The 22,315-nt window shown below is 37.5% G+C and overlaps 1 protein-coding gene across 1 annotated transcript in view; it reads right to left on the reverse strand.

The window, feature by feature from the left end:
* Positions 1–22,315, reverse strand: part of PLEKHH2 (pleckstrin homology, MyTH4 and FERM domain containing H2) — a 54,123-nt gene that overhangs the window by 20,760 nt on the left and 11,048 nt on the right. Inside the window, exons 2-15 of the mRNA XM_026844350.1 lie at positions 16,439–16,501; positions 15,279–15,428; positions 14,750–14,833; positions 13,162–13,243; positions 11,223–11,405; positions 8,845–9,833; positions 7,747–7,822; positions 7,163–7,257; positions 6,382–6,526; positions 4,096–4,232; positions 2,910–3,020; positions 2,562–2,648; positions 1,892–2,050; positions 1,145–1,225 (exon numbers count right to left, since the gene is read on the reverse strand). Coding sequence (XP_026700151.1) covers positions 1,145–1,225; positions 1,892–2,050; positions 2,562–2,648; positions 2,910–3,020; positions 4,096–4,232; positions 6,382–6,526; positions 7,163–7,257; positions 7,747–7,822; positions 8,845–9,833; positions 11,223–11,405; positions 13,162–13,243; positions 14,750–14,833; positions 15,279–15,428; positions 16,439–16,501 — 2,442 coding nt within the window. The remainder of the gene's footprint in view (positions 1–1,144; positions 1,226–1,891; positions 2,051–2,561; positions 2,649–2,909; positions 3,021–4,095; positions 4,233–6,381; positions 6,527–7,162; positions 7,258–7,746; positions 7,823–8,844; positions 9,834–11,222; positions 11,406–13,161; positions 13,244–14,749; positions 14,834–15,278; positions 15,429–16,438; positions 16,502–22,315) is intronic.

Raw genomic sequence — 22,315 nt, forward strand, 5'->3', positions numbered from 1 at the left:
CCAGCCTTATACAAAGACTATGAATTACTGGATCCAGTGTGATTATCTGGTTAGATTAGGTAACAAATGAGATGTTCTGTATTTTTTGAACTGTTTATAATGGCTCAGTGAACTGTTATCATTTTGCCATCAGCAGTCTTTTTGGTAGAGCTAGGTAATAAGGATATGAATCAAAATATTCATAACCTCAGTGGTATTGACAAGAATTCTCGTAAAAGTTTCCAAAATCTTGTTCCTGACACCCCCTCCATTAAAACGATGTTTCTTGATGACAACATGCAATGCCTTGGGAGCAAAAGGACAGGTGAAAAGTATGACTAGGAAGTGTCCTTTGTCCTGTCTTTGTATGTACATATGACTGGAAATATTAGGACCAACAATATTCAGAGGTGTGTGTAGAGAACTAAAGATCAGGCCCAATGTGGAAGAGCCATGTCTTGCTCTTTCTTAGCTTCTTGTGTCCTACAGGACATGGGATGTTGGGAAGTTAACTTAAAGCTTGTTGGATCCCTTTTCTTCCTTTTCTTCCTTAAACAGTATTTTCCCTAGGTTTTAGAAATAATTTTCTCATCCTTTTTTTTTTTTTCCATCCTCCATCTCTGCTTCTGTCCACCTCATCAGTTGTAGACAGTGAGCTCCTTTTCATAATCTTGATGGGTAATGGGAAAAGATGCCCTCCACAGATACACATCTGCAAAGCAGCAAATTCAGAATTCTTCTAGGCTTTTTGGTTTTTTTTTTCCCTTTCTTGCAGCACCATGGAGGTATACCAAAGAACAGGATTTGTAAGTCAGTTGAGGGATTAAAAGAACATTTAATTTCTTGAAACTTGCAGTCACTGCCCACTGCAAACATACATTAGAAAGGGTCAGCTTCTAGAAGTAAATGATAGTCAGGTCACTTTTTCTGGGGATAAGAAGATGCAAAATATATATCAGGTCCCATAGGAGAAGGAGACCAATGGGTATGACCTGGATTACTGTCTATTAGATAGGTACCTTCCAAGTTGACAATCTGTTAAGTCTAAATGTTTGGTAATCAAGATAATGGGGCATATTGTACCTTAATAAATCTGTAATTACTCTTTAAAGTCTACTTCAATTCGTTATCTTCCATTCACTGAGGAAACAAGCAAGGGACCTACCTTGTCTTCTTGATTACGGAAATAATAAAGAATTTTTCCAACAAGGGTACACCAAACTCTTTTGGAATATCCATGTTTCACCTGAAGTTAAAGAACATTAGGAATAAGCACAAGCCAGAGAAATACAGGCTACATTTTCACCATCTCTGAACTTATTGATGTCAGGAATAAACATCTTGGTTCAAATTCCTTTCCACATTGTGAGACAAAGAATTAAAATTGCATAACTCTATTAAGGGCATAAGAACTAAAGCACTAGGTTCTTGTCTAAAGCCTAGTAAGGCCAGTGTGAGTTTTTCATTTAGCTTTGGAATGGAAGAATTAAAAGCAAAAAATTCCTTCTATACAAGAATAATAATAACAAGATAATAATAACAATCTTGAAATGATCTGTCTCAGTGAGTAATATAGAAAAAAAGAGCACTCCACTGAAATAAGGTAGGTCAGTTAGCTACTGAAACACAGGCTGCATTAGGATATCACTGAAGTGCAAATGAAGAACTCAACACAGGAACTAATGAAATAAAAAGGCAAAAAGAAAAGGCAAATCAAATCAAGCAGCCAAGAAGAAAAATGTTGCCCAAAGTGGATGACTTGGTAGTCCTTCTGGATTGTTCACATTGTAAAGTACTGCAAAAGCAAATGTGTGTCTGTTTCACTTGTATTTATTTTATTGCAGGGCCATTTTCATCTAGATATTATTCTTAAGAAATATGGAATAAAGCAGATTGGGGGAAGTGTTCCTACCTTTGTAAGTAACCCTTTCACGGTTGGCTTGATTTCAGGCTGTATGAAAAGAGGGCTGGCAGCCTGTATTTTGAGAACATTCTGTAGTACTTTGATCCATTCTTCTAAGATGTTGGGAGAATCTGCAGTCAGGTAGTACGTTCGTTTTTCTGTGGTCAGCTATGTAGTAACAGAAAAGTCTTGAGCTTTAAGAACATTATACATTCGACCTCACAGTGTGGGGGTTGTAACACATACTACCCAATGTAGTTTCACAACTTTGGGGGTTTATTTTCCCCAAAGTACTTTCAATTAATGAAACATTCAGTGACCAGGCAGAGCAGACTTTCTAAGGCTTTATCTGAAAAGTTCCGGGACAGCAGAGCTGAGAAAAATCAATTTATTTCCTTTCAGACAAACAACTTCTCTCAACCCTAATGGCTGGCCCCAAGACTACTCTCTTTTTTTTTGTATCTCATACGTGACAATCTGACATTTGTAGCAACACAAACAAGACTACATCTAGGCCTTTTATAGTTTCTGTAGCTGAAATGATTCTTTGGTTCCAATTGAAGGACACTGATTAATTTGAAGTCCACACTGGGACTTCCAGTGCAACAGGAACAAGTGGTCAGTTTTGGGGATGGAGGGCATAAATAACTGCTGAAACACAGATGAGAAAAGCAGGCACCTGAATTGTTTGTTTTCCATCACCCCTTTCAATGTGGCTAGATGCATTTAGCTCAATTTGACCTTGAGGTTTTCGAATTACATCACTCTGTATGGAAAGAATGGAAAAGGAACATTTTAAATCTACCAACAAATAGCAATAAATAATTACAGAACTCATTTAAACATTAATCTTGAGAAATACTTCCTAGTTAGACATTGAGTACCTTGTACACCTCTTGCGGAACTGAGTCCTGAATCACTCCCTAACAGCTCAGACACCAGGAATGCATTTATTTCCTTCTAGCAGCCCTAGATTCTCAGTAAAAACAATCTAGTATTAAATAGCAGATAAGTTACATGTACTTACTGGAGATTTGTAGTATAATAATTCACCTCCTTTAAGCACAAACCACCGTCGTTTCCAGGTCTTTACTTTGCCACCCATTTTTAACAGATATCCAGATTTTTCCAAAGGTTCCTGATTATTTAGGAGTTAGATAAACAATAGTTAGGTACACATATATACTTATACCCCTCAGAGATACGTATAAATACACATACATACACACAAAAATATATTTTAATGACTTACGAGCATGCTAAATAATAATTACAGTACTTGATGAGACTTTTAGTCCAACGACAAAATTTTTACAAGCATCAAGACAAATGCCATGCACATGGGATAACTAATTAATATCCCTACTTACAGTTATAGTACATGGAGAGTGATTTGCCTAGAACTATACAAAAGAATGAAGAATGTGATGATTCCTGAGTTTACTTTCTAATTATTTGTATTATACAAGGAACAAAATTAATACAATGTAAATATATTTTTCCCAACCTCAGGGCCTAACCTACAGACCAGACATAGAGGACTGTAATTCAGAGTTCAGCACAGACATACTTTTAGTGTGTACAGCTGTGGAACAGAGTTCACAGTTTTGCTCTGTGAACAAAGCTTACATTATCTTCACCACCAGGCTGTCAATCCACTTGTATGTTGAGACACTAACTACTAACACAGGCTATTAAAAACTTCTGAGACAGAAGACTAGTACCACATAATGGTTTGGTTTCTTTGACCTCTCCTCACATACTGCTCTACTTATGATTTCTCTGATCCACAGTTTTCCCTGGTTGACCAAACTATAGAAATGTATTACTGCACATAGCTCTCTACTGATGCCTCCAACTCCTTCAGTGGAATGGCCTTCTATTTGCCTGAATATTCAAATAATAATTGAATGCTGATTTTAGTATTTCATATGCAACCTGATACCAGGTCAGGTTCCAAGAAAGGAAAATCTTAAGTGCTTTGAATTATCTTCTGGAGTTGTCTACCTATTTCCATTCATTATATAGAAAGCTCAGAATTATCCTCCACTTCCCTTCAATCATTATACCCTTATATAGCTAATTTATTGTTGGTATATTTTGCTATTTGTACTCATAAGGCCGGACTGAATATAGAGATTTGGTAGCAGCTTTAAACATAAATATACAGAGAGCACCACAGGTACACTTCTTCACAGAACTTCAGTACTCACATTTTTTCCATTATCACTTGATGAGGAAGAGGTCTTAGGAAGTTTCTGCTCTGGCTCTGAATAGTCTGTGTCTACTGAATATGCATCTGGAGGAATAGCATAGTCACTTTCTGAGGTCACAGAAGACAGAGACACACCTGTGTTAAAAGAACAAAGATGTTTCTTTATATTTTATTACATTAGAAACAAATGAGATCAGAATATCCCCATGCAGAAAGAATATCTGAGTAGACTCTGAAGGCAAACACAAGTATCAGCATAAATCCATCAGGAATTAAGCATTTTTTAAAATATCAGCATATCAAACTACTAGCATAGTGCTAATACCTGAATCTCATTTTCATCATTAAACAGAGTTTAAGTCACTTGTGAATGAAACAACAAACCAATGTCTTCTGTACATTATCACCTTCTGTTATATTTGTGCAGCTTTTTTAAGGAGGGAGTTAGTGCCATGCACCATACTCATTCTCTAGGAAAAAATAAAGGATCTTTAATTAAACTAACCAACTTTCCCCTTCCCCTTTCTATCATTTGCTCTAGTATCTGGATTTGTCTGCTTGTGTACTAAGAAGCTATGCTCAAGATCTGCTATACGTTGAAGCTCTAGGTGACTGACTGTATTTTGCAGTTAGGATGAATTTTTATGCTGAGGTTTTCTAAAAATCTGAATTCCAGATTTCTGGATTTTTGTTAGAGTTTATTAGCTTTAAAGCTGGAAAAAAATGCACTCTGTTTTCAATTCTAGGGAATCAGCAATAAAAATTCCAACTCCTCCCTTATTCATCACAGAAGTAACTATTTCCAAACATGTGAACATGTCCTTTTGTAATGACTAGTGTTCTACTCCAAAAGGTTACTCTCCAAGACTGAAGAGAAGATGCTTTGTTTCCTCTGTTTCATTAATTTCCAAACTCATTTGCCAGTTCTATTTTTTTAAAAAAAGCTTTTTCTCATTGATTGCTTTGGTAAGCCACCTGGGCTTTCAGAGTGGGTTCTCCTCTTCTCATGTAGGATCTTTAATAACAAATATGCAGCCAGCTAATTATGTGCCTCGTGAAATATGTGACTGCCTAGATTTTTAAACAATGTGATCAACAAAGATATGTACATATGTGTTTTGTGGTTAAGAAAGGTTTTCATGCATGAAACAATGCAAGGACTATTTTCTGAGAAGAAAGCACAAAAAGGAATGATTCCACTTTACAGACACAGATATAAATTGTAGGTGAAACCAGCTATTAAACTAGCTAATTTACCTTTCCTGTTGTGTAAGCATGTAACATGAGATGCATCTGCAGCCGTGGCACTGGTTCCTGGTCAGCAAGATAGAGCTGCTGGGAAGCACGAACTATGGGGTTCTTCTCACATTAATGTAGCAAAACTCTAACTACATCGCTAGAAACAGGACTTGATGACGTGTGGCTGGCACTGGATAACTAGTGGACCAGTGGCTCTATCTACCTGCTCAAGTGTGTCTGAGTGGACCTCCTGCTAACTGTGATTTTAATATGTACAACAGAGACTACTGAATGATGTTATTTTGCATTTCTAAAGCAATGTATAATGAAGGATCTTAACACCTGGACTCAACGGGATCTTAATACTCGCAGGGATATAACACCCATACTGTCACTCCATAAGGATGTGTTATATCTTTCAATGTTACGAAGCATATTATTTTCATTCTGCAGATGAAAGACACACAGTTACCTAGTGCTGTGAGATTTGTCTTCCACAAAAGACAGAACACTACTGGATTCAAGTGTTTTAACTAAATCTTTGCACAGGACCTTGAGACAATCACTGTAAAAATGAAAGAAGTCCTTTACTGCATGAGATGACAGAAACTAATACTCTGTTGAGGGAACTTTTCCACCTGCTTTCTGATCACATGAAACTGTTACTTTGTTTTATAAACTTGAATATATCTGGGTTTTTTTTCTGATGGCAATTACTTTCTCAATGTCCTTTTTACCTTCCTACAGTTAAGGTCACAGGAAGCCCTTGGCATGATGACTATTGATAGAATGGAGCTTCTTGCTTTAAATGTACAAGTCACCCTCAAGACAACAGCCAGCTACTAGATTAATGCCTTTAAAAAGACATCTCTAGTAACAGCAATAAAAAGAAAGCCATGTGTAACATGCTTGAATAGTAGATCTAGGCTTTGACAGCTGAGATAAAAGCGCAGATTTAAGATGTCCATGCTGTTTAAGAAAGAAATCAGTTTCTAAGAAGATCATATCAACTGCCTAGTTACTTGTTCTTATGGTTTTTGCTCACCTCGTTTCATAGCCCGAGGACTACCTGGACCACTTCTGCTTCGAGAATCAGACTCAGAAGTTCTTGAGCTGGACCGAGAGCTGTCTTCTTCCTCAGATCCTGATGACTCATCTATAAATGGGCTGTTGCTTATTTGAGTTGCTTTCTGCAGAAATTAACACAAACATTCCTTGATACCTTGCATAAAGTGTATCAGTCATTTCCTTCATACCGTGGCTTAGCTCTGCTGGCTTCATAACATTCGAAGCTGTTCTTACTTGAGTTGTGAGTTTTGGCACACAGATACTAACATAAAACTGAATTCCCTCTCCCCTCTGTATACTCAACCACCCCCACACTTTAATACAGAAACCTGAGGTAGCTCAAGGCATGGGTCTTTCCAAATCACAAAAACCTGCCAGAAAACAAACAATGCTGTGACTAGCTATTGCTGGCTATCTGACTGTAAACAACTTTGGCACCAACACAAATACATTTCCACACATACACACACTTTTAATTATAGCACTGAATACCATGTGGCTCTGCTTAATAATTAACAAGCCTTTGGAAAAAATCAGCAAGAAACCTAACAACAACTGACTTGGACTAGTAACGTTTTATAAGCAGCAGTATTTTTTTTTCCAGCTATTTGACATTTCCATTACTTTTGGGGTTCTGTGATCTCTAAAAATTATCTTATGACATATTTGGCATGGTAGAATCAACTGTGAAATAGCAGGTTCCTGGATGTGAAGCCTAATGATATTTTAAAATTTCCTTTGAACAGTAATACAGTTACCCCTTTCAAAGTGGTGTAGACAGGAGTGGTCATGTTCTTATATATCAGAGATGTATATAATCCAGATATGGAGTATGAAGTTAGTGAAACAGCACCTAAAAAAGCAACATATTTTATAAATGACCTTCCTCATTTACCCCTCAATTAACCAAATTCAAATGTAATTTTTTTCATTGTATAACTGCTATAAAAAGCAAACTACTTCCTGAACTGTTTTGGATTTGAGATTTATAGCTTTCTGAAATTTACAGTGGTTTTAAGGAGTATAAATAAATTGTGGTCATGAGCACTAGCCCTTTTTAAATTGGAAGTATAATCTCTGACCTTGGTACCTGGTATAGAATCCTCAAAACGAACTGCAATGAAAACTAGGGTGAACAAAGTACAAATTCAGCACAAAGGCAAGAGGCAAGGTAACAGAAGACAGTGGGAAGATAACTCATGATCTTCTAGGTTTTCAATAGCAGATAACTGAATCTTCATAAAAATATCTTAGAGGAACATGAGACATTTGGTCCTTGCTTACAAATCTCCGTAAGAAGAGCATTTTTGTTGATGAGACAATGAACAGCTAAACCACTTACTTTTGTTAAGAGATTCCATGGTGAAAGCTTCAGACATCCTTAAACCAGATTTGGCTACAGCATAAATTCTGCTTTCCTATACAAGCAAATTGGATTTGATGGTAGATAATTAAAAAACAGATAATTAAAACACAATGATTACTTTTCTTCTGTTTAGCCTCCTCACAGCCTCCTAGTCTTTGAGTTAGTGCAACAATGTGATAAAAAGATTGATAAAATGGCATCATCAGCAGCAGCTGAAAAATGCATCCTTGTTTTACATGCCATACACATCATATCCACAAAGGTCTGTTTCAACCTTTTTTCACACAATGCTTGCCCTGTAGGTAACTTATTTTTAAAAATACTATTATCAGGGGCCAAAAAACCTATAGTGAGAATATGTTTTGATGGAAGATGGTATGTTAAGAACAGAGAAATGCCATTAGGAGGCAACTTATCAACTGTTTTGTATTAAAAGACCACAGTAAGAAAATCTATAATCAGAAAATATGCACTAAAATATATACAGAGAAGCTATTACATTAATGCCTTATTGATCTCTGAATCATTCATAATCTCTGTGGAACTACAGAATCAGTGAGTGTTGACACAGTTAATTTTGGATTTTGTGTAAGACATTAATATCTATTTTAAGTCTCTGACTGATGGCTTCAAAATTTTACTTGAAAATGTGAGCAATAACTTCTGCAGTCTGTAGTTGTCTTCTGTCGACTTAATTGTCTAGATTGTGAGTGGTAAAATGGTTAGAGCAAAGGCACTGGCACTAGAATCTTAGGCTCTGTTGGTGTTAAGATAAATAAATGCCATCACAAGCTTTACCTCCTTTGATACACTCAGAAGGACATATGTAACTTAGATGTGACTTGAAAAAAATTGGAGTTATCAACAAAAATAGTAACTATGTTTTTCAACAGCAGAAATACTGTGCCTCAAATCAAACTCCTGCTCCCGAGTTTGACATCTTAGTTCCAATTAAGGTAACACCCTGTCTTGTCACCAGCGAACAGGAAAGGTAGAGGCAACAAAAATCATAACAGAGACGCATGAAAATGATTTAGTTTCACCAATAGGAAAAATGTCTATAATTTGACTTACCCAGGAAGGAAATCGATGTAATGGAGGGGTTGGAGGTTTGTTGCTAGCACCCTTTTTTGTTGTATCACAAGATTCCTGGGCTTCATCATTTTGTGTTTCAGTGCAGTCATAGGTAAACTCTCCTTCATGACGACAAATCTCCATTTTCTCTAAAATATCAGTATCTTCTCCATCCACCAGATCAATGTCTGTCTCCTGAGGTCTCCACGGACGTATCATGCTTATGGCATTTCTATTTCTACCAAACATTCTATCAGAACTCAGCTGAGGCTGGCTTAGGTGTTTCTTCGCTAATGCTGAATTTATACTAAACACATTAGGAGTCCGTAACTTTGGAGGTGGCAAATTTGAGGAAGAATCTGATGGTGTTGTGCATTGAGAACCTGAAGAAGTTGCTAGAATTGGGTGTTTGGGTGTCAAAGCAGGGGTTAAAATTGGACTTGGGGTATTTGCCTCACTGGATGAGGATGAATAATCTAGTCTCTGAGACTGAAATTTCTTACTCAGTTCATCTGAAGAACTATCTTGGTCTTTCTTTTTACTTGTGAACTCAGAGTTGCACTTTCCACCTGGATTGTTCTGGCATTTTCTTTGTGACCCTTGCTGCCAGGAGTATAACTTCTTGTGCTGAGTCCTCTGAACACCGAAACTCTCTTCTTCAAATAAAGAACTACTGTCATCAGATGCTGTCAAATACATTTCACTTCCCACTCTACTGTACCTTGCATTCTCTTCAGACGTGTGGCTTGAAAGAGTTGATGCACACCTGGATTTCAGTCCTTTATTGTCTCCTCCATCCTCGTCTGAGCTCCAGTCACTCCCGGTAGTACAGGAGTTCTTTGACATGTCGCTGTCTATATCTTTGGATGAACAGCTTGTTCTCACATTTTTGTTCTGCTCTGATCCAGAAGAACTTTGTTGCAATGTCTTCTGACCTTTATTGGTCTCATGTGCAGGAGCAGCAAAGGTAGTTTCCAGGATATCCTTTTCTAGAGGAGAAATATAATGAACATGAGAAATTTACTTTAGTAAACCTGACTGCTAAACGATTTTGTCCTCATGTCTGCAAATAGTAAGTAGGTATCAACTTCAAATGTGTAAGCATATTTAATTTTTTAAATATTGTAAATAATAAAACTTAAGAAAAATTTTATAAATTTTTGAATGCTACCGAAGTTGCAATGATGTTTGACAAAAAACTGTTACAGACATTACTCAAAGTTCTAGCCAAACTAAAAATGGCAATAAATGTAAAGGTAATCAGAGGAGCCATACTTTAATGTAAACCACATATGTATGAAAACAAACAAACAGAACCCCCAAAACCCCAAAGACTTAAGATGGCCTATAAATTTAGCTTCTTTATTAAGTCTAAGGAAAATTAAAGTTTAATAAAAGCTTGTCAGAAATTATTTACATTAACAAATCAAGTATTCTGAACATTTCTACAGTGTTTATACACAGAAATTTCTTCTGCAAGCTATTACTGCATTCTCAGTGGTGAGTGCTGAAGATATATAGGACAGGCTCATGAAAAATGTTTAGGGAAAGATGCTGTATTAAAAATAGCTTTGCTTCTGCTATTCTCTTTTACCTGGTTTCTCAAGAGAGAGCTATAGCTTGCAGCATTTCGGTGAGGCCTATGTGCTCCCTGAGTTAAAACAGATGCAAGAAGTAGGGCTTTTCTACACAGACACTTGAGAAAGTTAAATAGCTGTATGAAGTTAAAGTGGGTTGGATAAGCCAAGGATTTTGCTTAAGTCTGCATTAAAGTAAAGAAGTCACAAAAGTTGATTTGTTTCCATCTAGGCAAGTCTAAGGTTCTATTTCTTATCTTTTCTCTTGAAAAAAAGATTCTTGCTTCAATTCTCTCATCTGTAAAAATGGAAATAATAATACATACTCACCTTTATAATGAATTTGGTGTCATATACAAAATATTAACAGGATCCATTTCAGTTTCTGATTTTCTACAGACCCTAACTTGCAATTTTGGGTACCATGATTAACTGTGGAGAAAATGCTGAGGTCATAAATAGTACGGTGGGATTCAAATTAAGGACCGGAGAAACAGGCTCCTCCCTGAGGTTTTCAATGCCTAAAGGAAGTAGCAAACTGCACTGGACTTGCTTGTGCTTATAAAAGCATAAGAGCATACCAGTTTGTTGGCATTACCAGACTTCAGGGCTTGTCGGGGAAATTTGAATGAACTGCTCAAGGAGCCTTCTCCTTCTTCAGATAGGTAACAACAGTGTGAAAAGATGGAGAGAGTACTGCTACGTACTTGGAAAACAGCTGTTTTGGATACACCGACACAGTTGTGAATTTTAGTTTTCCATCTGTGTCAGAATAAAACGGCAGTATTGGTGAGTAAGTACCTAGCATGTTTTTGCCTTCAGTGTAGTCTGACTCTTTAGATGAAGACTTGCTTATTTCTTCAAACTTAGGAGATGGTTGAGGACTTCTTGCTCTATTTGAAAAGCATCCAAACGTCAAACTGCTTAGTCGCTGACACTCTCCAGGTTTTTGTGTTGAAGTAAGAGATTTCTTGCCCGTAGCCTCTGAAGAACATTAATTCAGAAGTCTTGTGTTAATGAGATACAGCAAGCTATGCTACTGGTCTCTTTACTTCCAGTGTAAAGTTAGGGGTTTTTAAGATAACTGAAATTTAGCAAAAAGATAATAAAGACTTTATTATAGGAATAAAAATCTACCTGATACCTCCCCATATCAAAAGAAACCCAGAGCTACATTTCTAGTTCTTAAAGATTGATTTTTTAGTATAGAAAGAAAACAAAAAAAGGTCTCTTTTATCAATTTCACAGCTATAAGATATAAAACATGCACTTAATACAGAATGAAAATTTAGTGGAAATACCTGATTTTATTCTGCTGTGACTGAAATTAAACTTACGGATTGGTCTAGGACATACAGTATGGGAAAGACTGTAGAGAAATAGTATTAAAATATGTGATGGACTTCCCTTCAGATAAAAATATTAAGAGAAGCTGTAATAGGTGTTATATGGAAGACTTCAACACAAGGTAAAAGCATAAAATGAGTAACTGCCTGAGAATATAAAATCTGTCCTTAGGGACAGTTTTTTGCCAGAAACTGATAGGAAATAATGCTGTCCATCCCGGTTCTGTGGCAGATCGAGGAACAAAAGGCCTTTATCCATACCTGTAAACTGTTTAAAACAGTACCACATGATCATAATTTATAGCCTGTTACAAGCAGGGACACTGCAACTGGTAATAAATTTCTTAGTATTTTTGAGCATATTAGTAAATCTGTATTGAAAACCAGTTGACAAATTCTTAGTGTCTCAAAAAGCCTTTCCATAGTTCTTTCAGAAGAGGATGACTAAAGCTGCTAAGTGCTAAAGTATACAGAATTGCTACTGATGAAAAAATAGCAAAGAAACAAAACAATCCAGCTTTCTCCTTAACAGAGAAGTGTCTTATTTTAAAAGCTTCATATTGTGTATGTATGTGTTTTGTAAATATTTATATCTTCTACAGATATGCATATTACGTGTGTAGGCACACACATATATACACATTTATAAATATCTGTGTATGTACATATATGTATGAGATACATTATCAAGAAATGAGGGCTAGGTAGCAAATCAATAAGATTTTCAGATGATAGTAAGTTGTTAGGTCAATCAAGTATGGAGAAGACTGTGGGAACCTTCAGAGAGACTTAAGAAAGTGAACAGGCAACACAGTGGCAAGTAAAATTCAACTCTGACTGACGCAAAATAATGTTCTTTGGAGGGGACATTTCTCTTTCCCATATTTACATTTTACAGTTTTTAAATTAACTGTATCTACTTGGAGAGGAACCTCGTGATACTGTGGCTGTTAAGGTTTCGGATTACTGTAGACAAATGTAGTAATTAAAAAAATCTGATCAGAATTTTGATTCCCAGCTGAGCATTTGCTAGAAGAAGCAGGTGCAGACTAACATTAATGTATTCCTTAACAGTGTTAGGACCACCTATGCCATAAAGAAGAAAAAGCAAAGGTCTGACATAAATCCAGTCCAATCTTACTAATTGCAGAACCTCTTGAATAACACAGATACCCATTCACCCAACAAAAACCAGGTGTGGTTTGTTTGTGTGTTGTTAAATTAAATACTTGCTTGCCTAACACCTTCATGTACAGTTACTCTGATGTCAATTCATACTAAGTGAAATCTCTGTGATTTCACAGAATATTTCAGTTATGTGGGTGCACAAATCAATAGGGAATAAAAAGAATTATGACATATATAAAGAGTTTTTAAAAGATTTGTACAATTACCTTGCAGTTTAGACTGTACTGTTTTCATCTCTTTGGTTTGCTTTTGGTTGATCAAGCGAAGGTTTTCATTTTCCACCTCTAACTAAAAGCATAAAAATGTAATCTCATCCACTGGTGAAACAATTTTTAAAGTCATTATGTCATTTAGATTTCCTGTAAATTTCTGCTTATCTAAGGATAAAGCTAGTTCAAATGCTCAGCTTGTCTCTGCTACTTCTCCTCATGCCAGTCTAGGCATTTGTTTATTCTGAACACTGAAATTCCCTTCAATGATTATTTGCTCAACTTCTGTGAAAATCACTCCCCCAACCAAGAAAACCCAAGACTGCTTTAAAAAGTCTTAATAACTAAGAAAAAAGAAATCCACATTGTCATTTTTAATAAAAGCAGAGGGCTAGAATTACAAACTTTTGTGCCACTTGGCAAACCCAAAAGCAAGCAGAGGAATTAGAGGGAATGATGGTGCTAATGCCTTCTGCCATCCCACAGCAGAGACCAAAAAATAGGTACTGAAAAACTTTTACACAGACCACACCTTCTACACGAAGAAAAGTCCCAGCAATCCACTACCGTAGTCTACTACCAGGAGTTAAAAGATGTTGGTTCAAACTCCTGCTCCAGATTAGGCAAAGAGAAGATCTGAATCTGAGTATCTGATATCACACAGAGGGGAGCCAGCAATCCCACTTCCCACCAGGTGACACCTAGCTACTTCTGTGAAACTAGCTTAACATTCTTCATGTTTCAAACCAAGTAAATACTTTGAGTCATATTTGATTTTGTCCAAACTTTTTCAAGATAATTTTAGCTAAACTTAACTGCATTTTTATTAAATTATTTCAGAAACTCCCCTCGCAGACTAATAGTAAATGTTAATTCCAGATTCCTACTTTAAAAATAATAATTTAATTGTTTTTCAACTGGAGTATAATTTCCAGTTATTCACAACAGAGTAGGGTTTTAGCTTTTACAGGCAATTTTAATTCTGTACATATAATGAGGAGAAAGCAAAGCTGCACATCAAAACTGGCAGCCTTAGGCAAGGCAAGACATGGTTATCTCACCACAGCAGAGAAACAAGGGAAACAACTGGTCTCTTTTGAGACTAGAGCCTGTGGCCCTGAAACTATTCATGACTAAGAGTACTGCGGGCATTGGAAAATAAAAAATGATCAAGTCCTTTTCTCTGCCAGGCCTCAACAGACTTGGTCAGCTTTCTGGGGATTATTCACACTTTAGGCATCTGCTTGAGCAAGCTCAGTTTGCCAGCTAATCTCTCTCAATTAGTGGAGATAAGTAGACCTTCCAGAGACCAGTTCTGGGCCCTCTCTCCTTAAAGAGAACTAGCTGACCAAATTAGGCATCAGAATTTCAGTGACATGGATACCCTGCCTTCTGTGCTGTTGTTTTCGCTTTTCCTTTTTCAAGCAAATAACTATACAGATCAATGAAACTAGGAAGCGGGGTTTTTTTGTTGGTTTTTTTTTTTTTTTACTATGGCACAATGCCATTTAACAGTTAAAAAGCCTAAGGGAGATCCAGTCACACCATTATATTTTCTGTATAAGTATTGTAGCAAGAGTTATACCTCATGGAGCTTGACTGTCACCCACTCTTTTATTTTAGCTGCTTTTTCTTCTATGATTTTTGCTTCTTGCAGTCTTATTTGCTTCTGGAAAAAAATTGACATAAGCGTATTTTTCACTGAGTATTATAGTCTGCCTGAGTATTATCTTCAGACACAAATCCTAAGATTGCTTGAAGTAATTCAGTCTCTTGGCAATACATGGTGATTTTTAAAAAAATCGTGAATAGGCCCTTCACAGTGGCTGCTGTTCCTCTTTCCTCTAGGAAAAATGAAAGCTCATCAGAGGAGACAGTAAAGAGGAAGAACATCTTTCCCCTCTTAAAAGTCAGATGTTCTTCCAAAGGAAGCCAGAGCATAATTTGCATGTGAATAAACCTTATTCAAATTATGTACTTCTAATGGTAACCTCTTCAATCAAACAACAGAAATAATTCTAAACTTTTCTGTCCTCAATCTTATTTTTTCTTTTCCTTTTCTATAATTAAGAATGGAATTGATGCTCGTCTTTTGTAACACCATTAATTCTAACCTGTTCTTCAAGCTGTTGTTCCAATTTTTGTATTATGTCATTTTTATCTTGTATCAGGATCTCCAGATCTTGACATCTCTTATACAGCCTGGTTTCTGATTCGCTCGTTTGAACATTAGCTGCTTTTAATTTTTCTTCCATGACCTGCACCTATTTGGAAGGTCAAACATAAGACTTTAAGAAACATAATACTACAATTTAAAGGTAGTAATTTAATCACAAAATGGACTGTTAAAATTGCCCTCACACTTAAGATTCAAGATAACCCTGCAAAGTTCTGAAGCCTACTTGAGAAGAAATTCCACAGTTGTTATGTCTCTCTATGCATCTAATACCCACAGGACTGGCAAAACACTGATAGACCAGATTTTGTTAGTATCCGTGAGAGGCATTTAGGTTTGTAACACATAAGCTGTTAGAAATGCCAATATAGAAAGAATGCAATTTATGTATAGGGATCTGTTGTTAAGCTTAATAAACAACATTTTAATAAATAAACAATTGCACAATGTAAAAAACTCCAACAAATTATCAGAAGCATTCTAAAAAATGTCTAAAAAGTACTTGGCTTGTAGTCAGGAACGTTTTCAAACTCCAAATTTATATATGAACATTTTTATTCTTACAATTTTCTGTTTCTATCTGTCTCACAGTAAGATATGAAGGACTTTTAGGCAATACCAGAGACATTTCATAAAATGTCCGCAGTAGCAATATTTGCCATTTGGAATCAAAAGGCAATTTGGGCTAAATATTTAACCATGATGTCCTTCTTTAGATGACTTAACTTCTACAAGAAGAACAAACAATGTAGAATAATCCTATTAAGAGACTATATTGGATAGCCTCTTTTAATTTTCTTACAGATTTTCTGAAATCTCACCCTTTTGTTTCCATGTGCATCATATATCAAAAACTCATCATTCATCAATGAGGAAGCTTATTACATGTATCTATTTTTGATTTGTGCTGTTAGCTTTGACTTTACTGAACCGAACTGGATAGAAAGCAGAGGAAGGACTTAGAACATTTCTGGTAAGACAAATCAATAGATGTAAAAAGAAACAGTCTACTCCCTTTTGAGCAATACTTAGGAAAACCAGCAATCTTCTGAATTTCCCTTCATTACAGTAATAGCTAGTGGAGTTTTATATATATACCTGCTGAAAAGCTCTCTCTGCTTGACGATCAGCATCTATAACTTGTTTCTCAAGCTGCTGCATCTGTAGAGACATAAAAACATATAGTAACATATAGTACATATATAGTACACATATAGTACATATATAGTACACATATAGTACATATATAAAACATATAGTAACATATAGTAACCTTTCGCCAGAAATACCACAGTGAAACATATTTTCATGGTCTGGAGAAGAGGTTGTGGGCAGGAGCATAAAAAAAAGACAAACCATGTATCGGACTGGGAAGCTAATTCATCATTATGACTGTATTCAAACATTGTTAAGATTCTTCTACAGGAAAAAAAAAAAAAAAGACACCTTTTCTTCATAGCATAATTTTGTGTCTGATATATGATACACTGCTCTTTTTCCTGCTACCAAGAGTAGAAATTCCTTTGACAATAGTCCTAAAACTTTTCTCATGCAGGCTTATAGTCGTAGAAAGTGCTAAGCTTCTTCATGTCCTTCCAAAACTGGCAAGAGTAAAGTGTACTTGGCACATTATACAGTTTGGCCGCTAATCCTTCTGAAGTTGACAAGTTTAGCTTTAGGGAGAAATTGTGCTATGAGGCCTGTCCCAGACTCATCCACCTTCTGCATGAAAGGAGGTATGTGGCAGAAGAGACACAGCAAACTCAGGTGCTCCATGGAAAAAAACATGTGAAAATCTACAGTAGAAATGGATGAAGACAGAGACCAGCACAACATGGAGCATTGCAGGTTACTTTTGAGTGGTGAGAGAACCTGATCCATTACTTTATAATGATGCCTAATAAATCATAGGCTCAACCTTTGCCCAGGGCCTCAGAAAACTCCTTCATTTTACATGATTTGTTTTGAACACTTTTCCAACAATATGAACAGAAGAGATCAGAGAGAAATATTTTGTTTAAATTTTGTTCCATTTTGTTAAGAGCTCTCTAGTCTGATTTTGGTGAACAACACAATTATGAATTCTTTAAAAATTAAACTGTGGTTTGAAATAACACTAGAAAGTATGCAAGGTATTCCACGAATTAAGGACTTATTTGCTCTCAAGAAATCACAGAATCATTCAGGTTGGAAAAGACCTTTGGGATTGAGTCCAACTATCAGCCCTACTCTTACAAAGTTCTCCCCTACACCATATCCCCCAGCATCTCATCTAAATGACCCTTAAACACGTCCAGGGATGGTGACTCCACCACCTCCCCAGGCAGCCTATTCCACTGTCTGACCACTCTTTCTGTGAAAAATTTTTTCCTAATGTCCAGTCTGAACCTCCCCTGTTGCAGTTTAAAGCCTTTCCCTCTTGTTCTATCACTAATTACCTGTGAGAAGAGACCAGCACCAACCTCTCTATAACATCCTTTCAGGCAGCTGTAGAGAGTGATGAGGTCTCCCCTCAGCCTTCTCTTCCTCACACTGAACAGTCCCAGCTCCTTCAATCGCTCCTCACAGGATTTATTCTCCAGGCCCTTCACCAGTTTCATTGCCCTCCTCTGCACTCGCTCCAGCACCTCAGCATCTCTCTCATATTGAGGTGCCCAAAACTGGACACAACACTCCAGGTGTGACCTCACCAGTGCAGAGTACAGGGGGACTATCACCTCCCTACTTCTGCTGGTCACACTATTTCTAATACAAGCCAGGATGCCGTTGGCTTTCTTGGCCACCTGGGCACACTGCTGGCTCACGTTCAGCTGCTTGTCAGTTCGAACCCCCAGATCCTTCTCTTCCAGACAGCTCTCCGGCCACACCTCCCCAAGCCTGTAGCCATGCATGGGGTTGTAAATAACTAGCTAAGACCTCAGTTCATCTGAAGAGGATTAAACATCAAATAATTAACACTGGGATACTCAGTATTCAGCTTCAAAATTGTTCATAGAAAAGTGTACGATACAAATAATGCAAATGAAAACCATTTATTCCTTCACCAGTTTACTGCTTGGTTTTAAAATGATGTTTCATTCTGTCCTGTTTGTACTCTATAATATCTTTCAGTTTCTTTTTCACTCTCCATCTGGGTTTTTTCTCTTCCCAATTATGCTGTCAATCACACGAAACAGTTTTGTGTACTTTTAGCACCTCATCCAGACAAGGACACAGCGTCATCATTTTCTATCAATCAAAAACTGAAAATGGAGAAAATGAGTTTTCACTAACATAAAAAAAGCTGTGACTGACTTTCCAGTACTTTCTCATATGATACAAAACCCCGAAGTTACAGAATCACAGAATCATCTAGGTTGGAAAATACCCTGAAGATCACCTAGTCCAACCATTAACCTAACACTGACCATTCCCAACTACACCAGATCCCTCAGTACTATGTCAACCCAACTCTTAAACACCTCCAGGGATGGGGACTCCACCACTCCCTGGGCAGCCCATTCCAATGGTTGAAGAGGCTCATCCCCAGCTCTCTGCACCCTCCTTTCAGGGAGCTGTAGAGGGCGATGAGGTCTCCCCTCAGCCTCCTCTTCAGACTAAACACCCCCAGTTCCCTCAGCCGCTCCCCGTACGACCTGTGCTCCAGACCCTGCACCGGCTTCGTTGCCCTTCTCTGGACACGCTCGAGTCATTCAATGTCCTTTTTGTAGTGAGGGGCCCAAAACTGAACACAGGAATCGAGGGGCGGCCTCACCAGTGCGAGTACAGGGGTAAGATCCCTTCCCTGTCCCTGCTGGCCACGCTATTGCTGACACAAGCCAGGATGCCATTGGCCTTCTTGGCCACCTGGGCACACTGCTGGCTCATGTTCAGCCAGCTGTCAATCAACATCCCCAGGTCCCTCTCTGACTGGCAGCTCTCCAGTCACTCCTCCCCAAGCCTGTAGCGCTGCTGGGGGTTGTTGTGGCCCAAGGGCAGCCCCCGGCATTTGGCCTTATGGAAACTCCTCCAGTTGGCCTCAGCCCATGGCTCCAGCCTGTCCAGGTCTCTCTGCAGAGCCTCCTCGAGCAGAACAATGCTCCCACCCAACTTGGGGTCATCTGCAAACTGACTGAGGGTGCACTCGATCCCCTCATCCAGATCATCAATAAAGATGTTAAACAGGAGTGGCCCCAACACCGAGCCCTGGGGGACACCACTCGTGACTGGCCGCCAACTGGATTTAACTCCATTCACCACAATTCTTTGGGCCCGGCCATCCAGCCAGTTTTTTACCCAGCAAAGCGTGTGCCCATCTAAGCCACGAGCAGCCAGTTTCACCAGAAGAATGCTGTGGGAAACAGTGTTAAAGGCCTTACTGAATTCAAGGTAGACAATGTCCACAGCCTTTCCCTCATCCAATAAGCAGGTCGCCCTGTTGTAGAAGGAGATCAGGTTTGTCAAGCATTATAATACTTGTTTGTCCACATCATAATACTGCAACACACCATTGATACAAGAGCAACAAATATTTCACAATACATATGGTTATGGTATGGTCCCCAGTGAGGTGTTTTGCAAGAACACTTCTAAGGAAATGATCATCCCAGTCATTCATGTACTAACAGTCTGGACAGATGGACAGGGAGATGAGCCTTCTTTGTTTCTCTCTGGTCACATGTATTTAATTTCATATTTATATGACTTCATGTTGAGATTTTGACTTTGAGTTTAATTTTTAGAATTTTGAATTCTAAGGTTACTTTCCATCTGTCTTGGTTTTACACTCAGATACAATTTTGATTTACAAGACTCACTTTAATATCAAAAGCCATTTCTTTATCTTAAGTGAGCTGAGGATTCAGAAATCAAAGTTATTTCTGAATATATAGTCAACTAACATTCCACTGTTGTAAAAGCACTATGCTAAACCAAGTAGAAGTACAGCTGTTACATCAGTAATGAATATGGTTAATATTAGATAATACTATATCAGCAAACTCCTTCAGATATTTATAATCTGAAATTCATTGTTGGAGAGTAGCAAGTTGTTCATCAATTTCCACAGTCAAACAATTTGTAAATGCACATGATTGCCATGGCAATAATTGGCAATTTATTTATTTCCTGTAAATAAATTTAATTTCAGCTATAAGGTCACATCTGAAACCTGGCAGTTTTAATAAATGGAAATAAAACCTGAAAATATTGCTTGCCAGGTCCACTCAGCTGCCACTGCAGCTCAACTAGCTCTGACTTGGCTTACACCTGAAAACAACTAGACTCTCTAGCAGTATCTAATAATCACTGAACCACCATACAAGCTTTAAGCAGAAGTGCTGCTCTCTTACACAACATTTTGAGTTCTGGATAATACAGTGCACAAAAGACCTAAGTTCCTTCCATGTTTCTGCACTGAAACTGCAAAATGCATCTCTTGCTAGAAATATATACTGCTGCACAGGACCAGGAACATAGTAACATGTTCATGTAGACTACTGGGACAAAGAATATGATTTGAATAAAGCTGTTGCTAAGATGAATGTAAAGTTAGAAGCCAAAGGAGCTGACAGAATAATTACCAAGAAAAATAGCATTCAGAGATTAAATAGGGAAGAACAAGTTTATTTTTGCTTCTTTAAGAGTTAACTATTTCAATAAGGTATGCGAAGAAGCTTTGCGTAATCTCACAATATGGATACGTCAGTCAGCTTCCTGGCAACAACCAAATGGGAGATTTTATTTGGAAAATGTCTACAGGGTCTTCAATTTATTTTAGGAAGCTCCTGTTAAAAAAGAAGCAATCTATAATATTCAGTAAGAATGGAATACCATAGTTACCAAACATGAGCACCTCTATTACAGTGAAATTGGCCAGCATTTCAGTAATTTGATGCTATATAACAGTTACAAAGTCAGTCGTGATTTTCTTTTTATTTAGAGTTTATATAGGTTTGTTCTGCAGTGTCTAGTGTAACAATATTGAAACTTAAAATTGGGGTTTTTTTCCTATTTGCATAATGTGCAAGGTTTAATCCTTGCTGGGATGAGAAAGCACGTTGCTGTTGCCCCTCCCCCACCCACGCCGGTCGGGCTGGAAGTTAGACACAGACCCCGGCTAAAATAACAAGAAATTTAATACAACAGAGTGATAGAACAATCTGAATAACAGCAGTATCAATGGTCACAACAGTAAACAGCAATAATAGTGAACAAGACAAACGATATACAGAGAAATACCGCTAGCTGGTTTACAGAAAGAAAGGTTCCCCACCGAGCCCGCCAAAGAGCAAGGAAAAGGTTCCACCCCTGGACTTGACGTCAGCATGGTATGAATAACCTGGCTGGAGATCCCTTCCCCCTCTCTCTCTGCTGGGGAAAACTTGACTCTATCTTAGCTGAACCAGGACACATAAATAATCTCTAACCAATCCACAAAACGGTTTTGCCTGAAAAATGTGATTTACATCTATACCCTGACTGGTTTGCTACTCTACAGGCCTGTGAAGTTCAAGAGAAAAAATTATTGCTTTAGGATACTCTGAAGGTTATCAAACTTGTTGGGCAGAAGATTGGAACTAGTTCCAAGGGAAAGATTTCTCTTCAGAAAGAAAACCTAACCTTAAACCTTCTTTAGTAAGAAGTTTCATAGCAATGATCACAGCATTACTGAGATGAGAGAGAGAGAGAGAAGGTGAAAATATGTGACTGGACTAATAGCTAATTATTTAAATGAACAGTCATGCTTTGAATTCATAAGGAATAAAATGCAGTGGTAAATTCTCTTTACCCAGCAACTAGGAAGACAATTTCAGACTATGGGTAGATAGTTTAAGATCCTCAAATAAATAAATAAATAAATAAGGTAAATACTACCTAAACTGAACTTCAGGATGGACGTGGCAGGTAACTGTAGCCATATCCACACTTGGAAGCAAAGGTCAGTGTGCTTTACAGAAGCAGAAGAAAGAACCTATGGCTGCAACTTGAATATTG

The sequence above is a fragment of the Athene cunicularia genome (genome assembly GCF_003259725.1).
Source record: "Athene cunicularia isolate RWA chromosome 3 unlocalized genomic scaffold, athCun1 chr3_part1, whole genome shotgun sequence".
Classification (NCBI taxonomy): Eukaryota; Metazoa; Chordata; class Aves; order Strigiformes; family Strigidae; genus Athene; species Athene cunicularia.